Source organism: Nicotiana sylvestris, chromosome 6 (assembly GCF_000393655.2).
Source record: "Nicotiana sylvestris chromosome 6, ASM39365v2, whole genome shotgun sequence".
In the NCBI taxonomy this organism is placed as follows: Eukaryota; Viridiplantae; Streptophyta; class Magnoliopsida; order Solanales; family Solanaceae; genus Nicotiana; species Nicotiana sylvestris.
In genome coordinates, this window is record NC_091062.1 from 200,782,635 (window position 1) to 200,799,908 (window position 17,274).

At 35.9% G+C, this 17,274-nt stretch overlaps 1 protein-coding gene across 2 annotated transcripts; it reads left to right on the forward strand.

Moving 5' to 3' along the window:
- The first annotated feature begins 14,545 nt into the window (after positions 1–14,545).
- Positions 14,546–16,736, forward strand: LOC104249739 (small ribosomal subunit protein eS27w-like). Of its 2 annotated transcripts, XM_009806218.2 has the most exons (5): positions 14,546–14,671; positions 15,916–15,955; positions 16,048–16,158; positions 16,265–16,293; positions 16,383–16,736. In XM_009806218.2, exons 2-5 carry the CDS (start codon positions 15,953–15,955, stop codon positions 16,525–16,527), a joined length of 288 nt encoding a protein of 95 aa, XP_009804520.1. In that variant the 5' UTR covers positions 14,546–14,671; positions 15,916–15,952; the 3' UTR covers positions 16,528–16,736. The 2 variants fall into 2 exon arrangements, with proteins under 2 accessions (XP_009804520.1, XP_009804519.1); XM_009806217.2 differs by lacking the exon at positions 14,546–14,671 and having other exon boundaries at positions 15,867–15,955.
- The last annotated feature ends 538 nt before the right edge of the window (positions 16,737–17,274 follow it).

The window sequence follows — 17,274 nt, forward strand, 5'->3', positions numbered from 1 at the left end:
GATGCCGAGACAAGCTGGACTGAGGATTGTCAAAAAACTTTCGACAAAATCAAGGAGTACCTGTCCACACCACCAGTCTTGGTCCCGCCAGAGCCGGGATGACCTTTGCTACTCTATCTATCTGTATTGGATGGAGCCTTCGGATGTGTTCTAGTACGACATGGCGAGACAGGGAGGAAGGTGCAAGTCATATACTACCTAAGTAAGAAATTCACACCTTACGAAGCACAGTATTCTCTGCTGGAATGCACTTGCTGTGCTTTGACCTGGATGAACCATAAGCTGAGGGCACTACTTCTGTGCCTATACCACATACCTCATATCCAGGATGGACCCTTTGAAGTACATATTTCATAAACCCATGGCAACTAGGAAGCTAGACAAGTGGCAGATACTGTTGAGTGAGTTTGATATCGTCTACGTAACTCAAAAGGTGATCAAAGGACAAGCATTGGCAAACCATCTTGCTGAAAATCCGATGGGAGGAGAATACAAACCCCTAAAAATGTATTTTCCTGATGAAGAGGTGTCATTCGTAGGAGAGGACATTACCGAAGCATACGACGGTTGGAGGATGTTCTTTAACGGAGCTACAAATTTCAAAGGAGTGAGGATTTGAGCAGTTTTGGTATCAGAAACAGGTCAAAATTAGCCGATATCCGCTAAACTTAGATTTCCCTGCACCAACAACATGGCAGAGTATGAAGTCTGCATACTAGCACTCAACATAGCAATCGGCATGAATATTCAGAAGTTGCTGGTAATTAGTGATTCATATTGTTTGTGCACCAAACACAAGGAGAGTGGGCCACCAATAATTCCAAGATATTTCCATATTTGTACCATGTACAGGAATTGAGAAAGAGGTTCACAAACATAGAGTTCTGGAATGTGCCCAGAATTCAGAATGAGTTTGCCGATGGATTGGTCACCTTGTCATCCATGATACAACATCCGGACAAGAATTTCATTGATCCTATCCTAGTGAGAATTCATAATCAACCAGCGTATTTTGCCCACGTCGAAGAAGAAACAGACGGGAATCATTGGTTCCATGACATCAAGGAGTACTTGGCGAAATGAGAATATCTGGAGCATGCAAACCACACTCAGAAATGCACACTCCGAAGATTGTCCAATCACTTCTTCCACAGCGAAGGAAACTTGTACATAAGAACTCCTGATTTGGGATTGCTAAGATGTGTCGACGTAAAAGAAGCTTCTAAACTACTTGAAGATATACATGTTGGGACCTGCGACCCGCATATGACTGGTTTTGTCTTGGCCAAGAAGATACTTATGGGCGGTTACTTTTGGATGACCATGGAGACAGATTGCGTCCAGTATGTACGCAAATGTTACCAATGCCAAGTGCATGCTGATATGATAAAAGTGTTTCCAAATGAGCTCAATGCGACAATCTCACCTTGGTCATTCGCCGCCTGGGGAATGGATATCATCGGTCCGATTGAGCCCACTACTTCAAACGGGCACATGTTTATTCTAGTGGCCATTGATTACTTCACAAAATGGGTAGATGTTGCATCTTACAAAGTTGTAACCAAGAAAGTCGTCGCAGATTTTGTCAAAGATTGTATTATTTGTCGATTCAGAGTTCCTGAGTCCATTGTCACTGATAATGCCGCCAATCTTAATAGTGATCTGATGAAAGCCATGTGTGAAACTTTCAAAATCAAGCATAAGAATTCCACAGCCTATAGATCTCAGATGAATGGAGCCGTAGAATCCACCAACAAAAAACATCAAGAAGATACTAAGGAAGATGGTAGAAAACCACAAACAATGGCACGAGAAGCTACCCTTTGCTTTGTTAGGATATCGCGCTACAGTTTGCACATCAACCAGGGCAACTCCTTACATGCTGGTTTATGGTACTGAAACTGTCATCCCAGCCAAGGAAGAGATTCCTTCTTTAAGAATCATATGCCGAACTCAGCGATGCAGAATGGATAAGGAGCCGCTATGAACAATTGGCCCATATAGATGGGAAAAGAATGAACGCAGTATGTCACGGTCAGCTTTATCATAACAGAATGTCTAGAGCTTTCAACAAAAGGGTCAAACCAAGGCAATTTGCACTAGGACAGCTGGTGCTGAAGAAGATCTTCCCACATCAAGATGAAGCCAAAGGAAAATTCTCTCCCAACTGACAAGGTCCTTATATGGTTCACAGGGTTTTAACAGGAGAAACACTCATACTTACAGAAATAGATGGTGAAGTCTCACCAAAACCAATCAATTTAGACAAAGTCAAGAGATACTATGCTTAGACTATTTACATTTCTTCATCTAATGTAATTGAACTACGTTTGACCTGATTCCCGTTTAAGAGGGGATACATAGGCAGCCCTGTGGGTTCTGTCATATCATAATAAAATTTCCATTTTCCCCCAAGATTCGAAACTGGGGCAGAATTTTGAGGAGGACCCTCAAAATTTCGGAGTAAGTTCAGCCAACGCCAACATATACCAGACGGTCAGAAATCGGTTAAGAAACTAGGGCAGAATTTTGAGAAGAATTCTCAAAATTCCAAAGAAAGTTCAACAAAGCTCGTTACCCACAAACGGCCGAAGGATCATCTACCAAATTGGGAAAGAATTTTGAGGAGGACCCATAAAATTATAAAGCTGCAATGCCTCTGAAATGTGTTACAGTCACTAGTTCATCTGAAATTACCTGATATTTCAATATGTTTCTAAAATAACTATATTTTATCAATAATTGCATATTTTCGAAAACTCTATTTTCGTTACAGTCAGGTGTTACCGGGGGAAACTCAAACGAGGCCTCCAAAATGGAGTATAGCAAGGCTAGTAGACAAAGACGCCAACCAACCTCCCCTCACAAAACTTACAATTTTTCTTTGAATGCATGCACATATGACGTAGCGATAACATTCGCAAACATGTATACACGAAGAAAAATCACTATCAAATAGGCCACCAGACACTAAATGTATCCCCAGCTAAGAAACATTCTACCCTTATTTGCTATTTGTCCTCTGCATGAGGCTAATCCATGCCTCCATATTTGCATGAGGCTAATCCCTGCCTCCATATTTGCATGAGGCTAACCGCTGCCTTTATATCTGCATGAGGCTAATCTCTGCCTCCGTATCTGTATGAGGCTAATCCCTGCCTCCGTATCTGTATGAGGCTAATCCCTGCCTCCACATCTGCATGAGGCTAATCCCTGCCTCCACATCTGCATGAGGCTAATCCCTGCCTCCACATCTTCATGAGGCTAATCCCTGCCTCCACATCTGCATGAGGCTAATCCCTGCCTCCATATTCCATGAAGCTAATCCCTGCCTCCATACTTGCATTTGGGTAATCCCTGCTTCCATATCTGTATGAGGCTATTCTTGCCTCCATACTTGCATGACGCTAATCCCTGCCTCTATATTTGCATGAGGCTAATCTCTGCCTCCATATTTGCATGAGGCTAATCCCTGCCTCCATATTCACATGGGACTAAGCATTGTCTCTCCTTGCATAAATGTTGCTCGGTTCTGGTACTATCTATTTGCTTTTCTATCAGGCTAAGCTCTGCCCTTTATTTCACAAGACTAAGCCCCGTCTTGTTAACATCATATTATTGTATCTCATGGGCTCAAATATCGCCAATCTATCCAAAGGCATCATAGTCTAAAGGCATCATCCTCATAGCCGGAAGATACCATGTCATGGCCTGAGGATCTCTAAAATTTGTATATTGTTATTCAAAGACGTAATGGTTTGGAGGCACCATCTTCATGGCCCGAGAACATCATTTCATGGCTTGCGAATCCCTCACTAAACAATTCATGGCCCAGGACATCATGGTCTGAGGACGTCATCCTTAACCGTTCGAAGAAAACTATCATGGTCCAAAAGGGAATCTGCATCATGTTTAAATTTTTGCACAAGTGCATGTGGCATATCTTTACTTGCAGGTGACAAGCAAGCAACTTCTATCCTAGCGGGAGCAATCTTGAATTGACCGTTCACCATAACCACTCTTTCACCCATCCCGGAATCTCGTGTCCGTTCTTGAATGACTTTATCGGTATATTCCGCCAATGAATCCAGAACTACACATGACTTGATTTCTATAAAACCAGGGATATGTAGGCAGATCAAAATCCAGATTCCGACCTCTATCTTTCAAAATAGCCCAACTGGTCAAAATTGGCCATCATTTCTTTACCCGAAAACTCTTTCATCCTTCCTGGGTAAACATGGGAACCTGTTTATACCCAATGTTTTCCATAATATTTTCAAAAACTATGTCTGGGTATCAATTAGTATTTTTCATATAATTTCTGCATTTTAAAAATATTTTTTATTAATTTATCCCAATATTTTATTTATAAAACAATCACTGATTGCATCACAAATAGTTTTATAATAATTTTTTGTGGCTTAATTTTATTATTTGCATTTTTACTAAGTTTCAATTATTGTACAAATAGCAACTTTTGTATTTTTAGGTAGCAATTGTAATTACAGCCCATGCATGCAGTATTACATTACTTTACCAGAAAATAGTCTTTTATATTTTTAAAATATTAAGTAATTATTTTAAAATATTTATAGGCATAAAAATCATTTTTTATAATTTATTAACTATTTTTTATCAATTAAAGAGGTATTTAACAAATAGCCTTTTTTTATTTTGGACCTAGCCTAATTAAATGCCCAAACTTAACCCCACACCAGCCCAAATCTACCTAGGCAAATCTCATCTGTCCTAACCCAATTTAAGCCTACCCGACCCAAACCCCCATCAAATCGTGGCTGTTGATCCTTTAGATCAACGGTCCACATTAAGACCTTTATTTTTTAGTCCCAATGACCCCCAAACCCTAGTCATTTGCCTACAACCGCCGCCCCTGAAACCCTTTCCTCTCTAATTCTCTCTGAGACAAAACTTAATCCTATCCGCCGCCACCCAAAACCAGCCCTAATCCCCTTGATTTCTACTCGATCTATGGCTTCCCATGGCTGTACGAGGCCTCTACTTGTCTCCCATTTCCCCTGCTTGCTCGATTGTGTGGTTTTGTGGAAGGACCTCGAAGAGATCTGGTCCATATCTCTTTTAAAACTCTTAAAGAGTTTGTCTATGGTCTGTGAGTGATTTCTATCAAAGTTTCATGGCTCAAATCTTTGATTCAAAAGGCCAGATTCTCTTTACCCTTTCTCTTTTCTTCAAAACTTAGCATTTGGACTTGAATCCGTCCAGATCCTTGTAGATCTGAAGCGATTTGAGTTCGTCATTGCTTTTTTCCTTAAGGCTCCTTCATTTTTTTTTTACTGATTAATCGATTTTTTGAACCTTTTACTTATATTAGGGTTTGTTTTTCTTATCGTTTGTTGGTCAAACCTCTGGGTATCTAAAGTATTTTCTAACTTCCATGGCTATTCTTTTAATTTTTTTTTACTTTTCTACTACTAACCGATTTTTTAAGCACTACACTACTTCAGGTTTCGATTTCTATGATTTTTGTTGTTCGAATCTCTGTGTGTTGACATGCTTTCAAGTTTTCCATGGTTGTTTTCTTTCTTTAAGTGTTTTCGAATTATGATTTTTTGAATTATTTTCCGTCTAATTTCTCTGTGTTCCTAAAAGTTTTACTCGACCTATCTTGTTTATGGGAATTGAAAAGAAAAATAGTCATCCCATGTATGCATTAGATACCCTGCTTTAAGAACTTTTGTTTGCATTTTTCATTAAACATGTCCATTTTGACTAAATAAATACTTGGCTATAAAAAGTTTTAAACAGCCTCACTCACAAGCATCATGTCTTAAAACATAAACAAAACACATGTTATAATATGTGTCATCTAAGATAGCACGTTTGTAGTTTGCACAATTTCTTAAACTGTTAATCATCTCCTGTAATTGTGATTGCAAACAGTCCCCCGCCTAGGCAAGCCTTAGATTATCAGTATCTATGTATACATAAACTGGAAACAGTGTTTGATTGTGTTAAACTTCTTAAGCTTAACATGCTATAAAACCAGTAGGCAAACTGGTTAGGATTCTGCCACTTTCCTTATGCATATCTTGTATCTGTAACATTCATCTAGATATTATGTTCTTAGGATTTCTGATCTTCTTTTAAAAAATCTGTATTGTAGACGTGCTGTTTGATTGCCTATATATATGCGGAGGTAAATATGGTCCTTCTAATTGTTTGTCCATATTTGCTTGTCCTACATGTTATTTGTCTGTCGCCTAGATTTTTACCTTTTAAAAACCTTAGGTTATCTAGGATTGTCCAGATTTAGAGGTCCCAAATTCCTCCAGGACCATAAGGAAGGGACAAGTAGTAACACGCTTAGAGGTCGTTAATTAAACTCGCTTATATAACCACTAAAGGGAGGGTAATGGGTAGTACAGAGATATGATGACCTACGCACTAATGTCACGTGTAACCCCTCATTGAGGAGTGATTACCGGGTATTGCATGGGTATGATCATGTGGGCTAATCAACTTAGGACTTTCCTTTCCTAACCCCCTATGTGTTTAAGTTTTATATACTTCCTTTTCTTTACATATAAATGTGCAAGCTGTTCAAACCTCTCTCTTACTTCCATTACCTGAATCATACATGTACTTAGAATGTGAAAACATGTTTATTTACAAATATGTGTTGAAACCGTTTACTGGTTAAAATGACTAATTCACATAGTTTAAGTTCGGCCGGGACCCACCGTTGTGGACCGCGAGGGGTGCCTAACACCTTTTCCTCAAGGTTATTTCGAGCCCTTACCATATTCTCTGGTAATGCAAACTAGTTAAATGAGTTAATCGCTCTAGGTGCCCTAACGCACCATAATTCGTTAGGTGGCGACTCTTCAAATACCCAATTACCAAAAGGAAACGAGTTATTCCCCCATGAATATCGAAACCCGGACTCCTACGAGGGAAAAAAAGGGGGAGCGACAATGGAGTGAAAATGATAAACCATAATGCACTCAATAAACATGAAAGATGATCACTTTTCTGTGATCTGCCCGCCCGAAACAAGCCAAAGTGTACAAAAGTCAACAAGCATTTCGATATCAATTACTTCAAGAGTGATTTGGCGGTGCAAAAGTGATCATATGGTCACAATATCATTTATTTATTTTAAATTTCTAGCTATTTTTGAGAATTTATTTGGTAAATATTATTGACTTTTCATTGTTGTACGACTTTGGTATTTCAACATACATTTTTTTTAGCAGCGATAGATATCAATATAGGGAGATCTTTTGTAGGAATTCTGTACTGTTGAGCATATAAGAAATGACGGTTTAATAAAATTAGTGATCTAAAGTCAAATTTCAAAGAAAAGCCTTAAAAGTTTTTAACAAAATTTATATAGATGCACATACATTTGCATAATTATTGTTGAATTCTTTATTCTTCAAATACTTGTTATTTATAATTATTCTTACAAGAAATAAGACATATAACTTATACAATAATATTATAAGTTAATAAGATGTTAATCATGTGTTTGCAATACATTATCTTAGATCTTGTTGCAAAAAACTTTATTCACTAATATAAAAATTTAAGTAATTTAATTCAAATTTCTAAAATATTTTTATTCTTAAGAAGTATGCGATTTTTCTTTCTTTCTTTCTTTCTATAAATATTTGGGGTTTTAAAATTTTGGAAGCTTTAATCAAAGGTTGTACTGGTCTCCTCTTTGTGCAATGTATGGGCAGCCTTTCAGTCAATTTTCATTAGGCATGGCAAAACATGCCCAAATCATGTAACCCGCCTAACCCGCCCAAGTATTAATGGGTTTGGGCTAAATTGATTTTGATGATGGGTTGATTTGGGCTAGCCCAAAGTAACCCATAAAAAACCACTAGCCCAAATTGACCCATGATAGTGCTCAATTATATCACGATCCAGAATTTTTACCTTCGGGATCGTGATAACGTCTAACATTTCACTTGTTAGGCAAGTCAACATTAGAATAATTTTTTCATTTTCAATAGTTCAAATTAAATGATAAAAAAGAAATTGAAATAACTATAATTATCTAAAGTAAAATGCGGAAGCAATAACAACTAAAATATCTGATACAACCCTGGACTCGGTGTCACAAGTCCACGAGCAATTAGAATAGTACAAATAAGGGTCTAAATAAAACACAAAGTTGTCTGAGGAAAAATACACAGTTAATAAAAAGAAAATGAGACTCTAGGAGCTGCGGACACTGAGCAGCTATACCTCAAGTCTCCGCAAGCTAGCCAACCCGAGCATTCTAATAACCGCCATTGGGATCGACTCCAAAATCTGTGCAATAAGTGCAGAGTATAGTATGAGTACAACCGACCTCATGTACTCTGTAAGTGCCAATCCTAACCTCGACGAAATAGCGACGAGGCTAAGGCGATCACTTACACTATAACATCTACGCAGTATGTAATAAAGATAGGAGAAGAAAATACGGAACAAAATAAGACAGTTAACTGAAGAAAATAGCTAAATCCCCAAAGAGAAACCTGTGATAATCATAATTATCAATCTTTAGAGTTTCGAATGAAAAATACCGAAAACCAACACAGGTCAAGAAAATGGAAACACATAGATTGTTGCGGCGCGCAACCCGATCCCACTGTATAATACAATCCTCCCTTATTCCACCGTAACAATATCAACAATCATAAATAAATATATGTTGCGGCGCGCAACCCGATCCCACCATATAAGAAAATCAGTATCACAATTCACCCTTATTTCACCGTATCAATCCACCCTTATTCCACATGTTGCGGCGTGCAACCCGATCCTACCATATCAGTACGAATTTGCCCTTATTCTACCATATTAATCCACTCTTATTTCACCTGTTGCAACGTGCAACCCGATCCCACCATATCAGTACCAAATATTCAATGAGCACAAACACATCAATAATTCAAGTCACAAGAACCTCTACGATTGATGAATATGAAACCGAATCAGAAAAGAACATCGTATCAACTTAGAAATTCACATATGTAATATTACACGGGCCAATCAAGTTCAGTGAATAACAATTAAATAGTGCGAGTAAGTCAATTAAGGCAACTAGCAGTGAGTCATGAAAATATGGAAAAGTCTAGCATTTTTAGCAAGAGAAACAATGATTAACAAGTAGCAAATAAAGCATGGGAGGCATTTAGAGCACGTAACAGATAAGGCATGGAAGGAAATAATTAAGGAAAATCGAAAAAATCAGGGAAACAAGTAATTCGGCGGAGTATAAGCACTTGTCACATCTCATATACGCCGCAACACATGAAATTCACATAGCACATAGTCCGAGGGTTCCTAATTTCCTCAAATCAAGGTAAAACTCAACACTTACCTCACTCCGCAGTCAACTCAAAGCTTCTCGGGGCATTTCCCCTAGAATCCGCCTTCAAACCACTCGCATCTAACCATAATTGACTCAATAATATCAAATATTGCTAAAGAAATCAATCACAATGCATAAATTTAGGATTTTCACATTTTCCCCCAAAAGTCAAAAATCAACCCGGCGCTCGCTTGATCAAAACCCGAGGTTCGGACCAAAACCTATTTGCTCATTCACCCTCGAGTCCGATTATGCAATTAGTTTCGGAATCTGACCTCAAATTGAGGTCTAAATCTCTAATTTGCAATAAAAACCCAATTCTTCCTAAACCCCTAGTTTTCTGCCATGGAAGAACAAAGATTAGGGCTAAAAATTAATGGGTGATGCTAGAAATGGAATAAAAGGAGTTAAAGTGTACAAACCTATGAATTGGTGTTGAGTTTTCTCTTCAAAATCGCCTCTAGGCCAAGCTCTTCCCGTTTTTGGTCTATATTTAATCACCGGCATTAGGTGTTCATCGTGTTCGCGTGAAACCTGACTCGTTCACGAAGAGCAGGCCTAACTGGCCTATGCGATCGCGAAAGTATAGCCCACCTCACCTCCGCGTTTTCCAGATTGGTCTCGCATTCGCGTAGAGTTAACCTCAATTTCCAGCCCCCGCCTCTCAAAGCTACATGTTCGCATGGATGTGGGCGCGTTCGTGAAGGGCAATTCCTCCCCACTCCGCGTTCACGTCCTATTCCTTGCGTTCGCATAGGGTTATTTCTTCCCCAGCCCAGATCACTCTTCGCGATCGCGATGAAGGAAACACCAGGTGACAGCTGAAGCTAAGAATACCAGATTTTTCTAGGTTACAACCATGTGTAGCCTATTCGAAACTCATCCGAGCCCTCGGGTCTCCAAATCAATTATGCACATAAGTCCAAAAATATGACACGAACTCGCTCGCGCGATCAGAACACCAAAATAGCACCTAGAACTACGAATCGGACACCAAATCAAATTAAATTTTCAATGAAACTTAAGAATTTCTATTTTAACAACCGGACGTCCGAATCATGCCAAATCAACTCCGTTTCTTACCAAATTTGGCAGATAAGTCATAAATGTAGTAATGGACCTATACCGAGTTCCAAAACCAAATACAGACCCGGTATCAACAAAGTCAAACATTGATCAAGTCTTTTAACTCTTTAAGCCTTTAAACTTCAAATTTCGATAAAAAGTGATAAATCGAGCTAGGGACCTCCGAATTCGATTCCGGGCATACACCCAGGTCCCAAATCACAATACAGATCTATCGGGACTGCCAAAATATAGGTCCGGATCTGTTTTCCCAAAACGTTGACCGAAGTCAACTCAAATAGATTTTTTAGGCAAAATTTCATATTTTATCAATTTTAACATAAATGCTTCCGGGAAAAAGACATAGACTGTGCACCAAAATCGAGAAAGGCTAAAATAAGGTATTTGAGGTATTCTTAGCTTTTTTCTGGATTCTTTCTTGATTCAAAGACTAACCACAAAATCACAAAGAAAATAAATTCATTAGTCTGATACCTTGTATAAAACTCATGTGTGTAAGAAATATTCGATCACATAGAGTGTAAAATAGGTTCCTTAACAATTCATATATGAAAAAATGGCAAAAAAGAAAGCATTCACTCCTCTTTTCTATCTTGCATCTATAGTACTTTTGCCCTGATAGTTTTCTTTCTCAGGTAATAAATGTCTGGAATCTTGGGTTACTAATTGGTGGAATACTGGGCAATCCAATTTTTTTTGAATAATATTCAAGAAAAGAGTCTTCTAGAAAAATTCATAAAATTAGAGGAACTCCTCTTCTCGGACAAAATGATCAAGGAATACTCAAAAACACATATCAAAGAGTTTGGGTTAGGAATCCATTAAGAAACACAGAATTAAGGTTTAAAACTGTAATGACCTATCATGTCATCACAAACTATGACACATGTGATTTCCCAAAATTCTCTCTTGAAGCTGGACATATGTGAACCTCCCGTAATGCTCAATCAAATAAAAACACGAGTAATTCATTATCCAAAAATGTAGATTTTAATTTATAATCTCATGATAAAACAGAATTATCTTATATAGCCAAAACATTTGTTCTTTTTATAAATCACATTTGTGGATCAATCATACTCTTTGAATATTTGAAATAAAATAGGAATTAATTTAATCTTAAAAGTGAAAGAATAGATCTCATATAATTATTACCTTTGAAAAATTTCATTTTTAGAAAAAAAAATATTAGTTCCTTTTTAGAAAACAAAACATTGGTTCGACATGAAATCAAAATAAATTTTTTGTTGGGGATTGAAACTAAATAACTATCAATTAACCGTACTTTTGCGCCATAGATGATTGAATTAGTATTATTCACAAGAATTTGCCTTGCAAATTAAATAATTCTCTAACATTTTCATTTATTTTTTGTTATTACAATAATTAACAAGTTCAATACTACCAGATTTAGAGCTCGTTTGGATTGGCTTAAAAAGGTAGCTTTTAAGTAAAAGTGCTTTTAAGCACTTTTTAAGTGTTGAAGCTGGTTTTATAAATAAGCAGTTATGTGTTTGGATAAAAGTGTTGGAGCTGAAAAAAAGCTGTTAAAATATTTTATTAAAATGACTGAAATATCCTTAAAGTTGTTAACACTATAAAGAAGCTTATTACTATAATGTTTTATTTTAAACTTATTAATATAAATACGAAATAATTAATATTTGAACTGATCACCTAAGATAATTTTTATAAGTATAATTGTTGAACTCTTATTATTCACTTCTTTCAACCATGTAATTTTTTTATTTATTTCTTGAAATTCCAATCTTACCGGGGAAACATATGAATTGCATGATTATTGATATAAAAAAATAGTATGAAATGAAAAGAAAATAGTTGGGAAATACTTTAGATAATCTCATCTAGATGAGTGGCGGTGGACAAAAAAATGAAGTAAAAACTCAAAGTGAATTAAATCAAGTGTTACCAACCAGAGAAGAAACAGAAAGAAAAAGAGCAATATGAAGAAATACAAGGGAGGAAGTCGTAGGAATAGAGAACGGGAAAGAATAGAGTTAAATTGAGATTTTGTTGTGAAGGAAATTTTTGGAATGATAAATATTATTAGGGATAAGAGGGTAAAATACTTGGTCAAAGATAGTTGGCTTTTAAGCTAAAAAAAAAAGTTAGGAATTTGTGGCTTTTGGCTTTTTAAGCCAATTTTAACTTTTTAAAACTGTTTTTTTTTGCCAAACACTCCCAACATCTAAAAATGGCTTAAAAGTTGGTTTGACCAGCTTTTAATTCAATCTAAACATGCTCCTAAGCAATCGAATTAGTTGTGATCTTAGTCACACAACGAGTTGCTGATAGTGTCTTACAAAAAAAAAAATTGAAATAAAAGAGAACATATACAAAAAAGTAAACATTTCTCATGACATTGATGGTCTATGAGAAAAAACAAAAAGATATTGCATTGAAAAAATAATGGGTCAAGTTGGACGAGTTAAGTTATAACTTATTATTTAGCTCATATTGATTCAATCTATTTTAGTCCAAATAATATTTGGGCAGGGTCGGGTAATAACTCATTTATTAGTTCAGCCCATTTTAACATACCCAATTGTAGCTCAACCCGCCCATTTGTCAACCCTAATTTTCTTCCATCGATATTTGTTTCTACGCTAGTCTTTTCGTTTTCTACGTGCCTTTCATTTATCAACTAAAAGTTGTGCAGCCAGGAACTGGATATGATTTTCTTCGTTGAAGCGTAAAATCTTTCATTTAGTGTTCATACGATATGATGTAATTTTTCATTTAGTAGTTGAGAGGGAGCTATTTGACAAAAATAAAGTTTAAATTCGTATGCAATTGCATTTTTGAATGATTTAGTGGGCGTTTGGATATAAGAATCGTAAAATCTCGGAAAAAAGTAAATATTTTTTTTCAAGTGAAAATGATATTTGTAAATTAGAGTTGAGTTTGGACATGAATATAATTTTGGGCTGTTTTTAGATTTTTGTGAGTGATCTAAAGTGAAAATTTTGAAAAATATTTTTTTGGAGTTTTTCAAAGTTTCGAAGGATTTCGAAACTCATTTCCAAATGAAAATCGAAAATTTTATGGCCAAACACTGGTTTCGAATAAAAGAATCTTTTTTATGACCAAACTGACCCTTAAGTTACTGAACTTTAGTGGGGGCTGGAAAACAAAGATCATTACAATCATACTATTTTGCCATTTTATTGACTTTTTTGTATTTAATTATATGTATTATCAATGTAGATGTTATGTTACAAATTCAAGAACAGTTAATCTTAAAAAGAGCTAAAGAAATAGGAGTAACACATACCAGGAATAATATGTTACTTTATTATTATTATTATTATTATTTTTTTTTTTTTGGAATTTTACCTTGTTGATATTAGGTCTTCCGAGAAGTGACTAGTCTTTAGCTCCATTATTATACTTAGACTTTATTATAATATTTTTGGACTGAATTTGACTCATGTTCTTTAAGTGTAAAATAACTAAAAAGTTTTTGTTTGTTTAAATTTTACCGTCATTTTAGTATGATCCTAATACCTAAAATAATCCTATTTAACATTCTAACTCTTCAAAACACGTGCCAACCAAAGCAATTTCTTTTGTTGGGACATTGTGTTTGTTATAAAATGTTTTTCAACCAAACACCTTAAATGAAGTTTTTTATTTTTCTAAAATCGCGAATAATTGCTCAAAGTTTTTTCATTTTTGGAAGAGAAAAAGATATCCAAAGAGTTTCTCCAGGAAACTTAAAATTAATTTATTCAAGTGAAGCCTTTTCTTGTCTTAAAAAAAAAAAAGAAAAAAAGAAAATGAAGCTACTCTTAAGTTTTGTGAAGCAAATACTACGTTTTATTCTTATTGGAAAACTATAATATATATCCATCTCTCGAAAATAATAATCGGTAGAATATATATTTTTTTATATTAATATACAATATTCATATTTTATACATTTAGTGGATATTTTTAGATATTGAGCTGACGGGCCAAATGTATAACTTGCCCTTTATTCTTTTTACTTATTTACTCGTAAATAAATATATATGTTGAGAAGATTTACTTACTATATTTTTATTGTATTATTCAAAAAAGAAATTACTTACAATATTTATTATTGTTGGGCCGAAAAATTATGGGATTGTTACCCAAATAGCTTAGAGGCCCCGTAAGCTATAAATTGAGCCTTTTGAAGAGGCAAAGAAGGAACAGAGCTAGGGCTTTCGGCGTTGGGGATTACAGGTAACTCCCGGGTTCGGATCATCTGTGAATTATGTTTTTCGTTTTGATTCCTGTTCGATAATCTGATAACTATGAAATGCTATTTTTTTTATTTTCAATTGTTGTTTGTATTCGTATTGTCCTTATCGAGGATAAAAATTAATTTTTTTAATTTTATTTTATCGGTGTTTGTTTGTGACTTTTTCACTTCATATGCATCGCAGTATGACTTTTTTCTCTTTGTCTCTTTGAGTGTCTCTATCTGATAGTTTGCATGCGGGATTATTAATAAAATAGGAATAAATTGAAGTTGATTCCTAAGGTGTTATTCGTTTAAGTGTTTAAGAATAATATATGTATAGGGGCCATAGTTTTTGTGATAAATTGTTTGAGAGAGAAAAAGAGTACTGAAACTTTGGTCATGAACTAAATTAATGTCGAGAATTTTCCATGTAAGGAGGCTATTTGGTGTGATTTGCATAATAAAGGTCTCTCATCTCTTGAGCCGTCAAAGGAAATTCATCATATTTAACTCGCAATAATTATAATGGTTATATCCCTAAGATAGTGAAACAACAACAACAACATACCCAGTATAATTCCAGGTGGGGTCTTGGGACGACGATAGTGAATAGTGAAACTGTGTAAGTAATTTCAAGGACAAGTAATACCAAACTAGCCTTCAAGTTTTATTCCTATCAGTTTTGCAATGCAACTCTGCGTATAATCTTCATGTAACCAGTTCAAGTCTGTATTCCTATGAGCATTGAATTTGTTGGGACATATTCACATAGACATGTCCTACATTAGCAGTCAAGTGTGCAAGCCTAGCCCAATGACCTATTCATACCAAAAGGGTTATATCAATTGATAAAATGTGGAGAATTAACAATTTCATTAGGGGTGTCAAGTGGGCAACGGGCAGGGGTGCATGCAGCGTGAGTACCGGGTTCAACTGATCCAGTACTTTCAACACAGAGCATAGACCTTAAATCTTGGATTCACCTCTAGAAAGGGGTTCCATCTCATCATGGAACGGGATAGAACATAGGGGGACAGTTCAAAAAGATTCATATAGCTAACTCCAAATAGTTCAGGATTTGAGAACACTTATTAATTGATGAGTTATGTCTTTCATGCTGTTTTGTTTCTTGAAGACATGATTTGTTGATTCCGACGCCCTCCTTTTGTTTCCTATTGCAAGTGCTTTTGTGAATGTGTAAAGAGATAATATCTCACGTTTCTTTGTTTCTATTGATTGACAGCAACTTGCAACATCTGTGACAAAAGCTCCAAGACAAAATGGTGAGTGACCACTTGAATCTCCTTCTTTTTGACTTTGACATGAGTTACTTGGCAATTGTGGTTTCATGTTCTTTTCCTGTGGCCTTATTTAGGGTATTCCAAAGATTTCAAATGACATTGACTTGCTTCACCCTCCTGCTGAGCTTGAGAAGCAAAATCACAAGCTTAAGCGTTTGGTCCCATCACCTGATTCTACTTTTCTGGTATCTACCATTAATCACTGATATTTTGGATTTCGTTGTGATCTATATATATGATTCATGCCTTTTGTCTTTGTGCTTGCTTGTGAACTTTTGATCAACCGTGCAGGATGTTAAATGTCCAGGCTGCTTCCAAATGTAGGTTACTGAAAATTAGCGGTTAAATTCATCGTGTTATAAGTTTCCATGTAGTAGTAAGGTACTAATAATCGATCCAACTTTTACAGAACAACAATTTTCAGCCACTCACAAACCGTGGTTACATGCGCCAACTGCCAGCAAGTGCTCTGCCAGCCAACTGGTGGACGCGCAAAACTTACTGAGGGATGCTCTTTTAGGGTTAAAGAGAAGGCTATGATGATCGTGGGTTGATGTTTGCTAGAGGTTCTGGTTAAAGCTATGACATACTATAAACTAGGTTTTTGAAGAATGAGTTGGTTAAAGAGAACTTTTCCTTTGCTCAGTAGTTCTTTTTTGTTTTGAGTTCTGACTTTAATGAATACTTCGGCTATCATATTACTCTTACCACATTTTGAAGTACTTAATCATCTTCCTGATATTGATTCTAACATTTTTCAGAAGATACTTCATGTTTGTGCATTTATGTTTTTGGTATTCATGTTTAATGCTAGAAATATGTCCTGTTTTTGGATTTGAAGCGCATGGCTGATACTTCGGATAAAATTAAGTTGAATAAAATACTTTGCGTCTCTCTTGCAATATAGACACGACGTTTGTATGGTACTTTTGACTGGTGCAATGTGCCATGAAAATTGCTTGAATCTGTCAGGAGCTTGACTTACTCAATTGCCTCAGAATGTTTCTAGCTATGTTTAAACCTTTTTGGGATTTTATATGTGTACATATAAACGAACCGCAACTTTATAGCATCGAGTATAACTGAATGAAGAAGTATGTACAGGAGATTAATGAATTCTTGTGTTATTGAAGTAGTCAACTTTGTTAAGTTGCTGGTTTTAACCTGGACAGTTGTTCACAATTCCAGGAATATTTGTAAGCGCCACTAGTTTATACTATAATAACACGGTAAGGCAACATGAAAACACTATTTAAAGAGTATTTTAACCCAAAATTAACATACATTACATATACAATGAA

What these genes read in the sequence shown, in the direction of transcription:
- LOC104249739 (XM_009806218.2), top strand. An exon ending in CACCTGATTCTACTTTTCTG is followed by an intron (nt 16,159 to 16,264) that starts GTATCTACCATT and finishes TCAACCGTGCAG; the next exon opens with GATGTTAAATGTCCAGGCTG. An exon ending in TGTCCAGGCTGCTTCCAAAT is followed by an intron (nt 16,294 to 16,382) that starts GTAGGTTACTGA and finishes CAACTTTTACAG; the next exon opens with AACAACAATTTTCAGCCACT.